The following is a 24,395-nucleotide window of genomic DNA, read 5'->3' as shown; positions in this document are numbered from 1 at the left end:
ACAACCCTGGGCTCTAGAGCCTCTACTTAAAGAGCAGGAACAACCCTGGACTCCAGAGCCTCTACTTAAAGAGCAGGAACAACCCTGGACTCTAGAGCCTCCACTAAAGGAGCAGGAAACACTCTTGGATCTAAAGCCTCTACATAGTGAGGAGCAGGTACAACCCTGGGCTCTAGAGCCTATACTTAAAGAGCAGGAACAACCCTGAACTCTAGAGCCTCCACTAAAGGAGCAGGAAACACTCTTGGATCTAAAGCCTCTACTGAAAGAACAGGAACTACCCTGGGCTCTAGAGCCTCTACTTAAAGAGCAGGAACAACCCTGGGCTCTAGAGCCTCTACTTAAAGAGCAGGTACAACCCTGGACTCTAGAGCCTCTACTTAAAGAGCAGGAACAACCCTGGGCTCTAGAGCCTCTACTTAAAGAGCAGGTACAACCCTGGACTCTAGAGCCTCTACTTAAAGAGCAGGTGCAACCCTGGACTCTAGAGCCTATACTTAAAGAGCAGGAACTACCCTGGGCTCTAGAGTCTCTACTTAAAGGGCACGTACAACCCTGGGCTCTAGAGCCTCTACTTAAAGAGCAGGTACAACCCTGGACTCTAGAGCCTCTACTTAAAGAGCAGGTACAACCCTGGACTCTAGAGCCTCTACTTAAAGAGCAGGTACAACCCTGGACTCTAGAGCCTATACTTAAAGAGCAGGAACTACCCTGGGCTCTAGAGTCTCTACTTAAAGGGCACGTACAACCCTGGGCTCTAGAGCCTATACTTAAAGAGCAGGAACAACCCTGGACTCCAGAGCCTCTACTGAAAGAGCAGGAACAACTCTGGGCTCTAGAGCCTCTACTGAAAGAACAGGAACAACCCTGGACTCTAGAGCCTCTACTTAAAGAGCAGGAACAACCCTGGACTCCAGAGCCTCTACTTAAAGAGCCAATGAGAGCTGGAATAGCTGGAAAAGTGGAAAAGTGGAATAGGCAGCCAGCTAATGAGAGCCAGGCTGACTAGACAGCCAACCAATAGCAAACAGCCCGTGTGAACGTGTGATTCGGGTCCCTCCCCTTCCCCGGATCAATGCCTCCCGCCCTCTCTCAGCAGATTTTATAATAGAAATTACTATAAGGTTTAACAGTAATTACATTATAAAATAATAACATTTGATGTGTCCTGTCTCTTGTCTCCACAGTGGGACCTACCACTCCAGGGATGAGAGCACAGACAGCGGTCTGAGTATGAGCAGCTACAGTGTCCCCCGTACCCCCGACGACTTCCTCAACAGTGTGGACAGTGTCCCCCGTACCCCCGACGACTTCCTCAACAGTGTGGACAGTGTCCCCCGAACCCCTGATGACTTTCTCAACGGTGTGGACGAGATGGACACAGGTGAGACATACTAGCTCCAGTTAGCAGCATGGACCTGATGTTGAGATGGTCTGGTATCAGTCAGTATGTCTGATGATGTGATTAACTCACAGTGTTGTCAATACACTTCCAGTATCAGTGGTTTGTCATTAAGTTATTCAATGGACTGGGCTGTTATTTAGTCAGGATCATTATGGGACAATACTAGGACATTACATCATAATACATTATAACAACATCATAATACATTATAACATAATACATTATAACATCATCATAATACATTATAACAACATCATAATACATTATAACAACATCATAATACATTATAACAACATCATAATACATTATAACAACATCATAATACATTATAACAACATCATAATACACTAGAACAACATCATAATACATTATAACAACATCATAATACATTATTACAACATCATAATACATTATAACAACATCATAATACATTATAACAACATCATAATACATTATAACAACATCATAATACATTATAACATAATACATTATAACATAATACATTATAACATCATCATAATACATTATAACAACATCATAATACATTATAACAACATCATAATACATTATAACAACATCATAATACATTATAACAACATCATAATACATTATAACATAATACATTATAACAATATTATAATACATTATAACAACATCATAATACATTATAACATAATACATTATAACAATATTATAATACATTATAACAATATTATAATACATTATAACAACATCATAATACATTATAACATAATACATTATAACAATATTATAATACACTATAACAACATCATAATACATTATAACATAATACACTATAACAACATCATAATACATTATAACAACATCATAATACACTATAACAACATCATAATACATTATAACAACATCATAATACATTATAACAACATCATAATACATTATAACAACATCATAATACATTATAACAACATCATAATACATTATAACAACATCATAATACATTATAACATAATACATTATAACAACATCATAATACATTATAACATAATACATTATAACAACATCATAATACATTATAACAACATCATAATACATTATAACAACAACATAATACATTATACAACATCGTAATACATTATAACAACATCATAATACATTATAACAACATCATAATACATTATAACAACATCATAATACATTATAACAACATCATAATACATTATAACATCATCATAATACATTATAACAACATCATAATACATTATACAACATCATAATACATTATAACAACATCATAATACACTATAACAACATCATAATACATTATTACAACATCATAATACATCATAACAACATCATAATACATCATAACAACATTATAATACATTATAACAACATCATAATACATTATAACAACATCATAATACATTATAACATCATCATAATACACTATAACAACATCATAATACATTATTACAACATCATAATACATCATAACAACATCATAATACATCATAACAACATCATAATACATTATAACAACATCATAATACATTATAACAACATCATAATACATTATAACAACATCATAATACATCATAAAAACATCATAATACACTATAACAACATCATAATACATTATAACAACATCATAATACATTATAACAATATCATAATACATTATAACAACATCATAATACATTATAACAACATCATAATACACTATAACAACATCATAATACATTATAACAACATCATAATACATTATAACAACATCATAATACATTATAACAACATCATAATACACTATAACAACATCATAATACATTATAACATAATACATTATAACAACATCATAATACATTATAACATAATACATTATAACAACATCATAATACATTATAACATAATACATTATAACAACATCATAATACATTATAACAACATCATAATACATTATAACAACATCATAATACATTATAACAACATCATAATACATTATAACATAATACATTATAACAACATCATAATACATTATAACATAATACATTATAACAACATCATAATACATTATAACATAATACATTATAACATAATACATTATAACAACATCATAATACATTATAACAACATCATAATACACTATAACAACATCATAATACATTATAACAACATCATAATACATTATAACATAATACATTATAACAACATCATAATACACTATAACATAATACATTATAACAACATCATAATACATTATAACAACATCATAATACACTATAACAACATCATAATACATTATAACATCATCATAATACATTATAACATAATACATTATAACATAATACATTATAACAACATCATAATACATTATAACATAATACATTATTACAACATCATAATACATTATAACAACATCATAATACATTATAACATAATACATTATAACATAATACATTATAACATCATCATACACTATAACAACATCATAATACATTATAACAACATCATAATACATTATAACATAATACATTATAACATAATACATTATAACAACATCATAATACATTATAACATAATACATTATAACAACATCATAATACATTATAACAACATCATAATACATTATTACAACATCATAATACATTATAACATAATACATTATTACAACATCATAATACATTTTACAACATCATAATACATTATAACAACATCATAATACATTATAACAACATCATAATACATTATAACATAATACATTATTACAACATCATAATACATTATTACAACATCATAATACATTATAACATAATACATTATTACAACATCATAATACATTATTACAACATCATAATACATTATAACATAATACATTATAACAACATCATAATACACTATAACAACATCATAATACATTATAACAACATCATAATACATTTTACAACATCATAATACACTATAACAACATCATAATACATTATAACAACATCATAATACACTATAACAACATCATAATACACTAGAACAACATCATAATACATTATAACAACATCATAATACATTATAACAACATCATAATACATTTTACAACATCATAATACACTATAACAACATCATAATACATTATAACAACATCATAATACATTATAACAACATCATAATACATTATAACAACATCATAATACATTATAACAACATCATAATACATTAGAACAACATCATAATACATTATAACAACATCATAATACATTATAACAACATCATAATACATTATTACAACATCATAATACATTATAACAACATCATAATACATTATAACATAATACATTATAACATAATACATTTTACAACATCATAATACATTATAACAACATCATAATACATTATAACAACATCATAATACATTATAACAACATCATAATACATTATAACATAATACATTATTACAACATCATAATACATTTTACAACATCATAATACATTATAACAACATCATAATACATTATAACAACATCATAATACATTTTACAACATCATAATACACTATACATCATCATAATACATTATAACTACATCATAATACATTATAACATCATCATAATACATTATACAACATCATAATACATTATAAAAACATCATAATACATTATAACAACATCATAATACATTATAACATCATCATAATACATTATAACAACATCATAATACATTATAACAACATCATAATACATTATAACAACATCATAATACATTATAACATCATCATAATACATTATAACATCATCGTAATACATTATAACAACATCATAATACATTATAACAACATCATAATACACTATAACAACATCATAATACATTATTACAACATCATAATACATTTTACAACATCATAATACACTATAACAACATCATAATACATTATAACAACATCATAATACATTATAACATAATACATTATAACATAATACATTATAACAACATCATAATACATTATAACAACATCATAATACATTATAACATAATACATTATAACAACATCATAATACATTATAACAACATCATAATACACTATAACAACATCATAATACATTATAACAACATCATAATACATTATAACAACATCATAATACATTATAACATAATACATTATAACATAATACATTATAACATAATACATTATAACAACATCATAATACATTATAACAACATCATAATACATTATAACAACATCATAATACATTATTACAACATCATAATACATTATAACAACATCATAATACATTATAACATAATACATTATAACAACATCATAATACATTATAACAATATTATAATACATTATAACAACATCATAATACATTATAACAATATTATAATACATTATAACATAATACACTATAACATAATACATTATAACATAATACATTATAACAATATTATAATACATTATAACAACATCATAATACATTATAACAACATCATAATACATTATAACATAATACATTATAACATAATACATTATAACAACAACATAATACATTATAACATAATACATTATAACAACAACATAATACATTATAACATAATACATTATAACAACAACATAATACATTATAACATAATACATTATAACAACATCATAATACATTATAACAACATCATAATACATTATAACAACATCATAATACATTATAACATAATACATTATAAAAACATCATAATACACTATAACAACATCATAATACACTATAACAACATCATAATACATTATAACATAATACATTATAACAACATCATAATACACTATAACAACATCATAATACATTATAACAACATCATAATACATTATAACAACATCATAATACATTATAACATAATACATTATAACAACATCATAATACATTATAACAACATCATAATACATTATAACAACATCATAATACATTATAACAACATCATAATACACTATAACAACATCATAATACATTATAACAACATCATAATACATTATAACAACATCATAATACATTATAACATCATCATAATACATTATAACAACATCATAATACATTATAACAACATCATAATACATTATAACAACATCATAATACATTATAACAACATCATAATACATTATAACAACATCATAATACATTATAACAACATCATAATACATTATAACAACATCATAATACATTATTACAACATCATAATACATTATACAACATCATAATACATTATAACAACATCATAATACATTATAACAACATCATAATACATTATAACATAATACATTATAACAACATCATAATACATTATTACAACATCATAATACATTATAACAACATCATAATACATTATAACATAATACATTATAACAATATTATAATACATTATAACAACATCATAATACACTATAACAACATCATAATACATTATAACAACATCATAATATATTTATAACATAATACATTATAACAATATTATAATACATTATAACAACATCATAATACATTATAACATAATACATTATAACAACATCATATTACATTATAACAACATCATAATACATTATAACAACATCATAATACATTATAACAACATCATAATACATTATAACAACATCATAATACATTATAACATCATAATACATTATTACAACATCATAATACATTATAACAACATCATAATACATTATAACATAATACATTATCACATAATACATTATAACAACATCATATTACATTATAACATAATACATTATAACATAATACATTATAACAACATCATAATACATTATAACATAATACATTATAACATAATACATTATAACAACATCATAATACATTATAACAATATTATAATACATTATAACAACATCATAATACATTATAACAATATTATAATACATTATAACATAATACACTATAACATAATACATTATAACATAATACATTATAACATAATACATTATAACATAATACATTATAACAATATTATAATACATTATAACAACATCATAATACATTATAACAACATCATAATACATTATAACATAATACATTATAACAACAACATAATACATTATAACATAATACATTATAACAACAACATAATACATTATAACATAATACATTATAACAACAACATAATACATTATAACATAATACATTATAACAACATCATAATACATTATAACAACATCATAATACATTATAACAACATCATAATACATTATAACATAATACATTATAAAAACATCATAATACACTATAACAACATCATAATACACTATAACAACATCATAATACATTATAACATAATACATTATAACAACATCATAATACACTATAACAACATCATAATACATTATAACAACATCATAATACATTATAACAACATCATAATACATTATAACATAATACATTATAACAACATCATAATACATTATAACAACATCATAATACATTATAACAACATCATAATACATTATAACAACATCATAATACACTATAACAACATCATAATACATTATAACAACATCATAATACATTATAACAACATCATAATACATTATAACATCATCATAATACATTATAACAACATCATAATACATTATAACAACATCATAATACATTATAACAACATCATAATACATTATAACAACATCATAATACATTATAACATCATCATAATACATTATAACAACATCATAATACATTATAACAACATCATAATACATTATAACAACATCATAATACATTATTACAACATCATAATACATTATACAACATCATAATACATTATAACAACATCATAATACATTATAACAACATCATAATACATTATAACATAATACATTATAACAACATCATAATACATTATAACAACATCATAATACATTATAACAACATCATAATACATTATAACATAATACATTATAACAACATCATAATACATTATAACAACATCATAATACATTATAACAACATCATAATACATTATAACATAATACATTATAACAACATCATAATACATTATTACAACATCATAATACATTATAACAACATCATAATACATTATAACATAATACATTATAACAATATTATAATACATTATAACAACATCATAATACATTATAACAACATCATAATACATTATAACAACATCATAATACACTATAACAACATCATAATACATTATAACAACATCATAATATATTTATAACATAATACATTATAACAATATTATAATACATTATAACAACATCATAATACATTATAACAATATTATAATATATTTATAACATAATACATTATAACAACATCATAATACACTATAACAACATCATAATACATTATAACAACATCATAATATATTTATAACATAATACATTATAACAATATTATAATACATTATAACAACATCATAATACATTATAACATAATACATTATAACAACATCATAATATATTTATAACATAATACATTATAACAACATCATAATACATTATAACAACATCATAATACATTATAACAACATCATAATACATTATAACAACATCATAATACATTATAACATCATAATACATTATTACAACATCATAATACATTATAACAACATCATAATACATTATAACATAATACATTATAACATAATACATTATAACAACATCATATTACATTATAACATAATACATTATAACATAATACATTATAACAACATCATAATACATTATAACATAATACATTATAACATAATACATTATAACAATATTATAATACATTATAACATAATACATTATAACAACATCATAATACACTAGAACAACATCATAATACATTATAACAACATCATAATACATTATAACAACATCATAATACATTATAACATAATACATCATAACAATATTATAATACATTATAACAACATCATAATACATTATAACATAATACATTATAACATAATACATTATAACAACATCATAATACATTATAACAACATCATAATACATTATAACATAATACATTATAACATAATACATTATAACAACATCATAATACATTATAACAACATCATAATACATTATAACAACATCATAATACACTATAACAACATCATAATACATTATAACAACAACATAATACATTATAACATAATACATTATAACATAATACATTATAACAACATCATAATACACCATAACAACATCATAATACATTATAACATAATACATTATAACATAATACATTATAACAACATCATAATACATTATAACAACATCATAATACATTATAACAACATCATAATACATTATAACAACATCATAATACATTATAACATAATACATTATAACATAATACATTATAACAACATCATAATACATTATAACATAATACATTATAACATAATACATTATAACAACATCATAATACATTATAACATAATACATTATAACAACATCATAATACATTATAACAACATCATAATACATTATAACAACATCATAATACATTATAACAACATCATAATACACTATAACAACATCATAATACATTATAACAACATCATAATACATTATAACAACATCATAATACATTATAACATCATCATAATACATTATAACAACATCATAATACATTATAACAACATCATAATACATTATAACAACATCATAATACATTATAACAACATCATAATACATTATAACAACATCATAATACATTATAACAACATCATAATACATTATAACAACATCATAATACATTATTACAACATCATAATACATTATACAACATCATAATACATTATAACAACATCATAATACATTATAACAACATCATAATACATTATAACATAATACATTATAACAACATCATAATACATTATTACAACATCATAATACATTATAACAACATCATAATACATTATAACATAATACATTATAACAATATTATAATACATTATAACAACATCATAATACACTATAACAACATCATAATACATTATAACAACATCATAATATATTTATAACATAATACATTATAACAATATTATAATACATTATAACAACATCATAATACATTATAACATAATACATTATAACAACATCATATTACATTATAACAACATCATAATACATTATAACAACATCATAATACATTATAACAACATCATAATACATTATAACAACATCATAATACATTATAACATCATAATACATTATTACAACATCATAATACATTATAACAACATCATAATACATTATAACATAATACATTATCACATAATACATTATAACAACATCATATTACATTATAACATAATACATTATAACATAATACATTATAACAACATCATAATACATTATAACATAATACATTATAACATAATACATTATAACAACATCATAATACATTATAACAATATTATAATACATTATAACAACATCATAATACATTATAACAATATTATAATACATTATAACATAATACACTATAACATAATACATTATAACATAATACATTATAACATAATACATTATAACATAATACATTATAACAATATTATAATACATTATAACAACATCATAATACATTATAACAACATCATAATACATTATAACATAATACATTATAACAACAACATAATACATTATAACATAATACATTATAACAACAACATAATACATTATAACATAATACATTATAACAACAACATAATACATTATAACATAATACATTATAACAACATCATAATACATTATAACAACATCATAATACATTATAACAACATCATAATACATTATAACATAATACATTATAAAAACATCATAATACACTATAACAACATCATAATACACTATAACAACATCATAATACATTATAACATAATACATTATAACAACATCATAATACACTATAACAACATCATAATACATTATAACAACATCATAATACATTATAACAACATCATAATACATTATAACATAATACATTATAACAACATCATAATACATTATAACAACATCATAATACATTATAACAACATCATAATACATTATAACAACATCATAATACACTATAACAACATCATAATACATTATAACAACATCATAATACATTATAACAACATCATAATACATTATAACATCATCATAATACATTATAACAACATCATAATACATTATAACAACATCATAATACATTATAACAACATCATAATACATTATAACAACATCATAATACATTATAACATCATCATAATACATTATAACAACATCATAATACATTATAACAACATCATAATACATTATAACAACATCATAATACATTATTACAACATCATAATACATTATACAACATCATAATACATTATAACAACATCATAATACATTATAACAACATCATAATACATTATAACATAATACATTATAACAACATCATAATACATTATAACAACATCATAATACATTATAACAACATCATAATACATTATAACATAATACATTATAACAACATCATAATACATTATAACAACATCATAATACATTATAACAACATCATAATACATTATAACATAATACATTATAACAACATCATAATACATTATTACAACATCATAATACATTATAACAACATCATAATACATTATAACATAATACATTATAACAATATTATAATACATTATAACAACATCATAATACATTAGAACAACATCATAATACATTATAACAACATCATAATACACTATAACAACATCATAATACATTATAACAACATCATAATATATTTATAACATAATACATTATAACAATATTATAATACATTATAACAACATCATAATACATTATAACAATATTATAATATATTTATAACATAATACATTATAACAACATCATAATACACTATAACAACATCATAATACATTATAACAACATCATAATATATTTATAACATAATACATTATAACAATATTATAATACATTATAACAACATCATAATACATTATAACATAATACATTATAACAACATCATAATATATTTATAACATAATACATTATAACAACATCATAATACATTATAACAACATCATAATACATTATAACAACATCATAATACATTATAACAACATCATAATACATTATAACATCATAATACATTATTACAACATCATAATACATTATAACAACATCATAATACATTATAACATAATACATTATAACATAATACATTATAACAACATCATATTACATTATAACATAATACATTATAACATAATACATTATAACAACATCATAATACATTATAACATAATACATTATAACATAATACATTATAACAATATTATAATACATTATAACATAATACATTATAACAACATCATAATACACTAGAACAACATCATAATACATTATAACAACATCATAATACATTATAACAACATCATAATACATTATAACATAATACATCATAACAATATTATAATACATTATAACAACATCATAATACATTATAACATAATACATTATAACATAATACATTATAACAACATCATAATACATTATAACAACATCATAATACATTATAACATAATACATTATAACATAATACATTATAACAACATCATAATACATTATAACAACATCATAATACATTATAACAACATCATAATACACTATAACAACATCATAATACATTATAACAACAACATAATACATTATAACATAATACATTATAACATAATACATTATAACAACATCATAATACACCATAACAACATCATAATACATTATAACATAATACATTATAACATAATACATTATAACAACATCATAATACATTATAACAACATCATAATACATTATAACAACATCATAATACATTATAACAACATCATAATACATTATAACATAATACATTATAACATAATACATTATAACAACATCATAATACATTATAACAACATCATAATACATTATAACAACAACATAATACATTATAACATAATACATTATAACAACATTATAATACATTAGAACATCATCATAATGCTTCATAACTTTACATAACACATCCACGTGGTTGTTTTGTCATAATCAGGGGACTCCCTGCCAGTCTCCATGGGAACACAGCCCAGTCGTTTCCCTGACTACCTGGACGTCATCCCGGGGACAGATGTAGACCTTGGTACGCTGGAGAACAAGAGCATGGCCGTGGAGGGGGAAGAGCTAATGCCTAGTCTACAGGAAGCCTTGAGCTCCGACATCCTAAACGACATGGAGTCAGTTCTGGCAGCCACCAAGATGGACAAGGAGAACTTCCTCACATGGTTATAGACCAAGCCGGACCTGGGCCTGCTCACTGATAAGCTATAGTATACAACATCGGTTTACAAACTTTTTTTTGCTACTTGACCCACCAATTGAGGTGGGTGTTTAGTCATGACCCACCAATTGAGGTGGGTGTTTAGTCATGACCCAACACACGATTTGAGCAGTGGAACAACATGCTCTGACCCGCAGGTATATAGGAGAGAGGAGAGGAGCCTGGGATTAGCTCCTATGGGCTCTATAGGAGAGACACTGCTCTTCACTCCTATAGTCCACACGTTTACCTGCTTCCTAGTCAAACTCTCAGACCAGTGAAGGATGTGTAGTTGCCTTGATTAAAACAATCATATTTTCCTCCTTCCTGGATATGAATGATATCTGTCATCGGGCAGCATACATGTTAACATGGCCGACTGGGTCACTGCTATTCTGTTGTTTCTATATCTTTCTTTTTGTTGTCTGTGTCTTCAAGGCTGGCCTGTGAACACACAATTTATTCAAAGGTCCCTGAATCTTTTCACACGGCTGGCATTCTCAATCTGTCCATCATCTTTACCTGGTGCTTGTTTGTTTCTCTACCAAACCTTTACATCTAGGGTGTCTTACCTGCTGGCCGGCCGGCAAGGCAAGGGGCTTGCAGCTCTCCTTATCCCCCAACCCCCACATCTGATCTGGGTGGCTGCCTGCCTGTACTCCTCTCACCTCGGCCCCAGGCTTCCTGACAATAGCATTCAAGCATTGTATTATCCTGCCTTTTTTTCTTTTAATTCATGTATTTTACATTGTTGTTTTAAATAGTTTTTGTTTTTAATGATGAGCCTGAGAAAACCCAAAATGATATATCTGAAGTTGTGTAAAGAACTGTATTGATTTGGAAGGTTAGTTTAGGTACGTTAGGTTAGGGCTTCGCCCCAAATGGCACATATTCCTGACATAGTACACTACTATGGCCCCTGGTAGTAGTGCACTAGATAAGGTATAGGGTGCTATTTGGGACATAACCTAGGTTACACAAGCTGGAGTCCCAGTTAGGACATGTTAGCTCTGTGTGGTGGTGATGGGGGATGGGCTATTGCCTGGAGCCTGGGCCGGGGACCTCGTATACTATACTCAGTGGTGGAAAAAGGACCCAATTGTCATACTTGAATAAAAAGTAAAGATACCTTAATAGAAAATGTCTCAAGTAAAAGTGAAAGTCACCCAGTAAAATACTACTCGAGTAAAAGTCTAAAAGTGTTTGTTTTTAAATCAACTTTAGTATCAAAAGTAAAAGTAGAAATCACTTAAAATTCCTTACATTAAACAAACCAGACCTCACCTTTAGGAAAGTAGTGAAGTAAAAGTATAAGTTGTCAAAACAGTAAATAAAAAAGTACAGATACCCCAAAAAACGACTTCAGTAGTACTTTAAAGTATTTTTACTTAAGTACTTTACACCACTACTATACTATACTATACAATATGATACATACGTACTGCTGCTTGGCTTAAGTACTTTACACCACTACTATACTATACTATACAATATGATACATACGTACTGCTGCTTGGCTGTGCCAGCATGTTTATACGTTTTTGTCAAATCAAAGTGCCTTCAGTTGTATTTTTTGAGAGAAGAAGAGCAAGAAAATCTACACCAAGTAATAATACTAAATAATGTGCCTAAGAAGTTGTATTATTGCCAAACAAACATCAAAAATAGTCTCCTCTACTTACGTTAATGTCCAATAATCAACCGTATGTTTCTGTTTTTATAAAAACGTGTTATTATCATGGGACTTCAGTAACACTTTACTGGACACCCTTGACACGATCATAACCATGTCATAATATGTCTTAACAGCTACCATAACTTGTTATTACCTGTCATAACACTATCATGACCCATATATTTACACCTGTTGTGACATATTGTGTTATTTTATGGCTGTTTATGAACCCTATATGCTGTAAGTTTGTTGTTGTTGTTGTAATGAATTGATAACAGTCATCATATTTTAAATAACTTGTAGAAAATACTCTTTATAACACTGTCAAGAAGCATTATGACATCATAATCAGATAGGCTTTTCACGTACATCCCCTTATTTCAGTCATTAGTCAAAAAGATGGTGTCTTGTCCTGCTCCTGTCCTCCTGTGTCTTGTCCTGCTCCTGTCCTCCTGTGTCTTGTCTTGTCCTGCTCCTGTCCTCCTGTGTCTTGTCCTGCTCCTGTCCTCCTGTATCTTGTCTTGTCCTGCTGCTGTCCTCCTGTGTCTTGTCTTGTCCTGCTGCTGTCCTCCTGTGTCTTTTCCTGCTCCTGTCCTCCTGTGTCTTGTCCTGCTCCTGTCCTCCTGTGTCTTGTCCTGCTCCTGTCCTCCTGTGTCTTGTCTTGTCCTCCTGTGTCTTGTCTTGTCCTCCTGTGTCTTGTCTTGTCCTGCTCCTGTCCTCCTGTGTCTTGTCTTGTCCTGCTCCTGAAATCTGCTCTTGCATTTGCCCCAGGCACTGGGGGGCCACGGGGACTGAGACGGGGGGGACGGGGTGCATGTGTGACATCAATGTGTGCACAATTACAATGATAATTTAATATGGTCAATTTCAGAACATTTTAAATTGCATAAACATACTGTTGACAAGTAGGCTATGGTGTAATGGAAGGTTTTGCCTTGTGTGCTGTGCTAGGTTTTGTGAGATTTTATATTCTTATGTATGTGTCATAACCAGCCCTAAAATAACTACCGTGGTAGGTTTTTGGCACTCTTATTTTTTTAACCTTTATTTAACTAGGCAAATCAGTTAAGAAACTGCCTGTTCAGGGGCAGAACGACAGATTTGTACCTTGTCAGCTCAGGGTTTTGAACTTGCAACCTTTCGGTTACTAGTCCATTGCTCTAACCACTAGGCTACCCTGTCGCCCATGTATGTAGATGTATATGTCATGTATGTATATGTCATAACCAGCCATAAAATAACACAATGTCACAACAGGTGTAAATATATGTTTCATGGCTGTTAAGACCATATTATGACAGATTATGACAATTTATGTCAGTTGATATTACACCACATGTTTTGATGCTTGGTGTCATGTAAAGTGTTACCGGGATATCTTATTTTTAATGAAACCTAGCTTCTTTATATTTCAGTCTTATTTCTGTTTTATCTTTTAATCATCTTCTAAGTTAATTAGGTTATTATTTTGTGATGTATTATACATCAAACTGCTTTTTAGTTTTTACTTTATCGTGATGTTTTATAGGTAGATTGATACATTTTAACCGGGCCACCTGTCAGCACATCACTGCAACAGATCCAACTGACATGGGGCTTTTCAGAACCAAAACCAGAATCCGTTACAAATTCCCTCTTTCACCAGTTCACGATATCTGGTTGGCAGATTGGTTATGATTTTATCGGGGTTAGGGTTATTGTATCCTTATCAATCACACTCAGCTTTCATTCTTTCCCTATTACCTGAGGATGTTCTTAATCAATAACCCATCCCCAAAAAAAGGAACAGTTTGAAGAAAACAAAAGGCACTTTGGATCAATAAGAACTGGTTTGATGTAGTGTCCCAAATGGCATCCTATTCCCTACATAGTTCACTACTCAATACATGTCAAAAGTAGTGCACCTTTGAGGGAATAGGGTGTCATTTAGGAGACAGTGATTGTCTCCATGTCTGAAAGGCAGTCTATGGACTTACTGCCCTCGTATAGACCTGCTGTTTTGTGCTGTGCTGAAACAGATGGTGGTTAGGACATGTTTTAGCTGGCTAGAAAAGCATTTTTGTGAGGTTCCAGCCGGGGCTTGATTTGATCAATGGTAAATGTGAGTTACAGCATGGGGACTCTAGTTGGTGTACAGTTAGAATTTCTCCTCATGAACAAAAACAACAAAAATCAATCAGCTATGATTTTACTAAAGTCAGGAATTGTTGTGATGAGTTATTTTTTATTATTTTTTAACATTTCCTAATAATTCTTCTTCCAAATGATACTGAATCTGCCTTCACGGGTGACAAAAATGATGAAAATGATTTGTTATTATCACCCGCTATCTGTCTAACTACACATGTATAAGTGAATGAGAGCATGACTTCGAGTTTGAGGTAACAGAGATTTCTGAGTAGTCAGAGGCAAAATACCATCTCTAGACATGGTGGCCATTTTGATTGACTAACCCTGTGAGGATTCTAGGAGTTCTAGAATAGAACAAACAAGTACGTGATTTTTTTTATTTTTATTTTTTTACATTTTTGTTATGAGTTTGTTTCCATTCTTCCAGAACAAGAGAACACTACAGCAACATTATGTTATTGCTATATTTCTTCCTTTATGATCAGAATCGCTGCTTTCTCAGATGTTTAAATGTTGATGACACTTAGGGCTCTATTCAATCCGTATCGCGGTAATTGAGCATCACAGCGTGATTGAAATTTAAAGGCAATGCCTTCGCGTTAGCAGAGACTGCATTGACGGTAAAAGCTGCAAATGTCGGCTCAATAGGAAATTACCTTTACATTTCTAGTGCGGTATGTGTAACACTTCAGCGATCCAGATTGAATAGAGCCCTAACACATTATCCAGACTGAATAGAGCCCTAACACATTATCCAGACTGAATAGAGCCCTAACACATTATCCAGACTGAATAGAGCCCTAACACATTATCCAGACTGAATAGAGCCCTAACACATTATACAGATTGAATAGAGCACTAACACATTATCCAGACGGAATAGAGCCCTAACACATTATCCAGACTGAATAGAGCCCTAACACATTATCCAGACTGAATAGAGCCCTAACACATTATCCAGACTGAATAGAGCCCTAACACATTATACAGATTGAATAGAGCCCTAACACATTATCCAGACTGAGCAGAGCCCTAACACATTATCCAGACTGAATAGAGCCCTAACACATTATACAGATTGAATAGAGCCCTAACATATTATCCAGACTGAATAGAGCCCTAACACATTATCCAGACTGAATAGAGCCCTAACACATTATCCAGACTGAATAGAGCCCTAACACATTATCCAGACTGAATAGAGCCCTAACACATTATCCAGACTGATTAGAACCCTACACATTATCCAGGCTGAAGAGTCCTAACACATTATCCAGATTGAATAGAGCCCGAACACATTATCCAGATTGAATAGAGCCCTAACATATTATCAAGACTGAACAGAGCCCTAACACATTATCCAGACTGAATAGAGCCCTAACACATTATTCACTCATAACATCGCTCAGTTCCTTTAATGATCTATCAGCCTGTCTACTGTAGAGGAAGGACATTTGGACGACTGATGATATATTGCTAGCTACACTAAAAAGCCAAGATGCCAAATTGGCAGTATTTAACTTTTTACAGAACAAATGTTTTACATTGTTACCATGTACATTTTGAGTGTGGATTATGTTTTCAGTCATTTCCATTCAGTTGATTGATTCTCTGATTATCATGTATAGCACTGATGGTGGCTATTGGATGGATGGGTTAAACAGTGAGAGAGACAGAACAATGCAACTAAAGTGACTTTTCTTGTCATCGTTGGTGGTCCGCTACTCTACCGTGCTTGTATTGCACATATACAGAATGTTGGCAGAAATGATTTATTTGTCACAGAAGTGTGACTTTGTCCATAGCTAGTTTGTGTAATTGTCAGACTAAATCAAATCAAAGTTTATTTGTCACATGCGCCGAATACAACAGGTGTAGACCTCACAGTGAAATGCTGAATACAACAGGTGTAGTAGACCTTACAGTGAAATGCTGAATACAACAGGTGTAGTAGACCTTACAGTGAAATGCTGAATACAACAGGTGTAGTAGACCTTACAGTGAAATGCTGAATACAACAGGTGTAGTAGACCTCACAGTGAAATGCTGAATACAACAGGTGTAGTAGACCTTACAGTGAAATGCTGAATACAACAGGTGTAGTAGACCTTACAGTGAAATGCTGAATACAACAGGTGTAGTAGACCTTACAGTGAAATGCTGAATACAACAGGTGTAGTAGACCTCACAGTGAAATGCTGAATACAACAGGTGTAGTAGACCTTACAGTGAAATGCTGAATACAACAGGTGTAGTAGACCTTACAGTGAAATGCTGAATACAACAGGTGTAGTAGACCGTACAGTGAAATGCTGAATACAACAGGTGTAGTAGACCTTACAGTGAAATGCTGAATACAACAGGTGTAGTAGACCTTACAGTGAAATGCTGAATACAACAGGTGTAGTAGACCTTACAGTGAAATGCTGAATACAACAGGTGTAGTAGACCTTACAGTGAAATGCTGAATACAACAGGTGTAGTAGACCTCACAGTGAAATGCTGAATACAACAGGTGTAGTAGACCTTACAGTGAAATGCTGAATACAACAGGTGTAGTAGACCTTACAGTGAAATGCTGAATACAACAGGTGTAGTAGACCGTACAGTGAAATGCTGAATACAACAGGTGTAGTAGACCTTACAGTGAAATGCTGAATACAACAGGTGTAGTAGACCTCACATTGAAATGCTGAATACAACAGGTGTAGTAGACCTCACAGTGAAATGCTGAATACAACAGGTGTAGTAGACCTTACAGTGAAATGCTGAATACAACAGGTGTAGTAGACCTTACAGTGAAATGCTGAATACAACAGGTGTAGTTGACCTTACAGTGAAATGCTGAATACTACAGGTGTAGTAGACCTCACAGTGAAATGCTGAATACAACAGGTGTAGTAGACCTTACAGTGAAATGCTTACTTACAGGCTCTAACTAATAGTGCAAAAAAGGTATTAGGTGAACAAGTAAGTAAAGAAATAAAACAGTAAAAAGACAGGCTATATAAAGTAGAGAGGCTATATAAAGTAGTGAGGCTATAAAAGTAGCGAGGCTATATACAGACACCGGTTAGACTGATCGAGGTCACTATAGTTAACTGTTGACTGTCTTTGGAGCAGGACTAACCACTGTCAGACTACAGTTAACTGTTGACTGTCTTTGGATCTTAGTACTAACCACTGTCAAACTAGTTAACTGTTGACTGTCTTTGGAGCAGGACTAACCACTGTCAGACTAGTTAACTGTTGACTGTCTTTGGAGCAGGACTAACCACTGTCAAACTAGTTAACTGTTGACTGTCTTTGGAGCAGGACTCACCACTGTCAGACTACAGTTAACTGTTGACTGTCTTTGGATCGTAGTACTAACCACTGTCAGACTACAGTTAACTGTTGACTGTCTTTGGAGCAGGACTAACCACTGTCAGACTACAGTTAACTGTTGACTGTCTTTGGATCGTAGTACTAACCACTGTCAGACTACAGTTAACTGTTGACTGTCTTTGGAGCAGGACTAACCACTGTCAAACTAGTTAACTGTTGACTGTCTTTGGAGCAAGACTAACCACTGTCAAACTAGTTAACTGTTGACTGTCTTTGGAGCAGGACTCACCACTGTCAGACTAGTTAACTGTTGACTGTCTTTGGATCGTAGTACTAACCACTGTCAGACTAGTTAACTGTTGACTGTCTTTGGAGCAGGACTAACCACTCTCAGACTACAGTTAACTGTGACTGTCTTTGGAGCAGGACTAACCACTGTCAGACTACAGTTAACTGTTGACTGTCTTTGGATCGTAGTACTAACCACTGTCAGACTACAGTTAACTGTTGACTGTCTTTGGATCGTAGTACTAACCACTGTCAGACTACAGTTAACTGTTGACTGTCTTTGGAGCAGGACTCACCACTGTCAGACTAGTTAACTGTTGACTGTCTTTGGAGCAGGACTAACCACTGTCAGACTACAGTTAACTGTTGACTGTCTTTGGATCGTAGTACTAACCACTGTCAGACTACAGTTAACTGTTGACTGTCTTTGGATCGTAGTACTAACCACTGTCAGACTACAGTTAACTGTTGACTGTCTTTGGATCGTAGTACTAACCACTGTCAAACTAGTTAACTGTTGACTGTCTTTGGATCTTAGTACTAACCACTGTCAGACTACAGTTAACTGTTGACTGTCTTTGGATCGTAGTACTAACCACTGTCAGACTACAGTTAACTGTTGACTGTCTTTGGAGCAGGACTAACCACTGTCAAACTAGTTAACTGTTGACTGTCTTTGGATTGTAGTACTAACCACTGTCAGACTACAGTTAACTGTTGACTGTCTTTGGAGCAGCACTAACCACTGTCAAACTAGTTAACTGTTGACTGTCTTTGGATCGTAGTACTAACCACTGTCAAACTAGTTAACTGTTGACTGTCTTTGGATCGTAGTACTAACCACTGTCAGACTACAGTTAACTGTTGATTGTCTTTGGAGCAGGACTAACCACTGTCAGACTATAGTTAACTGTTGACGGTCTTTGGATCGTAGTACTAACCACTGTCAGACTAGTTAACTGTTGACTGTCTTTGGATCGTAGTACTAACCACTGTCAGACTACAGTTAACTGTTGACTGTCTTTGGATCGTAGTACTAACCACTGTCAGACTAGTTAACTGTTGACTGTCTTTGGAGCAGGACTAACCACTGTCAGACTACAGTTAACTGTTGACTGTCTTTGGATCGTAGTACTAACCACTGTCAGACTACAGTTAACTGTTGACTGTATTTGGAGCAGCACTAACCACTGTCAGACCACAGTTAACTGTTGACTGTCTTTGGATCGTAGTACTAACCACTGTCAGACTACAGTTAACTGTTGACTGTCTTTGGAGCAGGACTAACCACTGTCAAACTAGTTAACTGTTGACTGTCTTTGGATCGTAGTACTAACCACTGTCAGACTACAGTTAACTGTTGTCTGTCTTTGGAGCAGCACTAACCACTGTCAAACTAGTTAACTGTTGACTGTCTTTGGATCGTAGTACTAACCACTGTCAAACTAGTTAACTGTTGACTGTCTTTGGATCGTAGTACTAACCACTGTCAGACTACAGTTAACTGTTGATTGTCTTTGGAGCAGGACTAACCACTGTCAGACTATAGTTAACTGTTGACTGTCTTTGGATCGTAGTACTAACCACTGTCAGACTATAGTTAACTGTTGACTGTCTTTGGATCGTAGTACTAACCACTGTCAAACTAGTTAACTGTTGACTGTCTTTGGATCGTAGTACTAACCACTGTCAAACTACAGTTAACTGTTGACTGTCTTTGGATCAGGACTAACCACTGTCAGACTAGTTAACTGTTGACTGTCTTTGGAGCAGGACTAACCACTGTCAGACTACAGTTAACTGTTGACTGTCTTTGGAGCAGGACTCACCACTGTCAGACTATAGTTAACTGTTGACTGTCTTTGGATCTTAGTACTAACCACTGTCAGACTACAGTTAACTGTTGACTGTCTTTGGATCGTAGTACTAACCACTGTCAGACTACAGTTAACTGTTGACTGTCTTTGGAGCAGGACTAACCACTGTCAAACTAGTTAACTGTTGACTGTCTTTGGATCGTAGTACTAACCACTGTCAAACTAGTTAACTGTTGACTGTCTTTGGATCGTAGTACTAACCACTGTCAAACTAGTTAACTGTTGACTGTCTTTGGAGCAGGACTAACCACTGTCAGACTACAGTCAACTGTTGACTGTCTTTGGAGCAGGACTAACCACTCACGTTTAAAGGATTGGTATTTAGACATTATCGAAATGCACACAACAAAAATGAGACTATATTCAGTAACTGTGATCATGTTATAGATATTATTTGCATGTATTTATCTTTATCTCCTTCTATAATACTTTGAATTGGAATAAAGTATATACCTTCTGGTAATTATGTCTGGAGTTATTTTCCTTCCTATGATCAGATAGAGGTTCTACTCACACACAGACACACACACCCATTAACTCATAACTGTCATCTATTCTGTAGGAGAGATACGCCCTGACCTTAGATATCTCTGTTTTCATACTATTTTGGTTAGGTCAGGGTGTGACTCGGGGTGGTACGCTAGTTTTTATATTGTCTAGGGTTTTTGTATGTCTAGGGTGGTTGTAGTTCTAGGGGTTTTGTATTTTTCTATGTTGGCCTGATATGGTTCTCAATCAGAGACAGCTGTTTATCGTTGTATCTAATTGGGAATCATATTTAGGTAGCCATTTTCCCTTTTTTGTTGGTGGGATCTTGTCTATACAGCCTGTTCAGCACTAGTTTGTGTAGCTTTACGGTTTGTTTTGTTATTTTGTTGGTTTATTCAGTGTTCATTCTGTTAATGGTCCGATCCTTATAACGAACGTAACAGAAGATCCCACCAAAAATCGACCAAGCAGCGCGTTCAGGAGGAATGGACCTGGGAGGAGATCCTGGATGGAGCAGGACCCTGGACGCAGGCTGGGGAGTAATGCCGTCCTAAGGAGGAGATAGAGGCAGTGAAAGCTGAACAGCGATATTACGAGGAATTGTACCAACGAGAGGCAGCCCCATAACTCAGATTGGCTGAGTCAGGTTGAAGACCTGAGCCAACTCCTCGTGCTTACCGTGGGACCGTGTGACTGGTCAGACACTGTGTTACGCAGTGATGAGCACAGTGTCTCCAGTTCGCATTCACAGCCTGGTGCGCTCTATTCCAGCTCCTCGCTAGAATGGGCATCCAGCCAGGAAGGAGGGTGCCGGCTCAGAGCTCCTGGTCTCCAATACACCTCCTTGGACCAGGATA

The 24,395-nt window shown here is 30.2% G+C and overlaps 1 protein-coding gene across 1 annotated transcript in view; it reads left to right on the top strand.

The window, feature by feature from the left end:
* The window catches only part of LOC139382945 (transcriptional coactivator YAP1-like), a 94,294-nt gene extending 79,185 nt beyond the window's left edge, over positions 1–15,109 (top strand). Inside the window, exons 7-8 of the mRNA XM_071127219.1 lie at positions 1,188–1,384; positions 13,489–15,109. Coding sequence (XP_070983320.1) covers positions 1,188–1,384; positions 13,489–13,724 — 433 coding nt within the window. The 3' untranslated portion in view covers positions 13,725–15,109. The remainder of the gene's footprint in view (positions 1–1,187; positions 1,385–13,488) is intronic.
* Positions 15,110–24,395: the final 9,286 nt, after the last annotated feature.

This window comes from Oncorhynchus clarkii, chromosome 24, assembly GCF_045791955.1.
Source record: "Oncorhynchus clarkii lewisi isolate Uvic-CL-2024 chromosome 24, UVic_Ocla_1.0, whole genome shotgun sequence".
In the NCBI taxonomy this organism is placed as follows: Eukaryota; Metazoa; Chordata; class Actinopteri; order Salmoniformes; family Salmonidae; genus Oncorhynchus; species Oncorhynchus clarkii.
The sequence above is the reverse complement of the archived record's forward strand: the minus strand, read 5'-3'. Positions and strand labels throughout refer to the sequence as shown.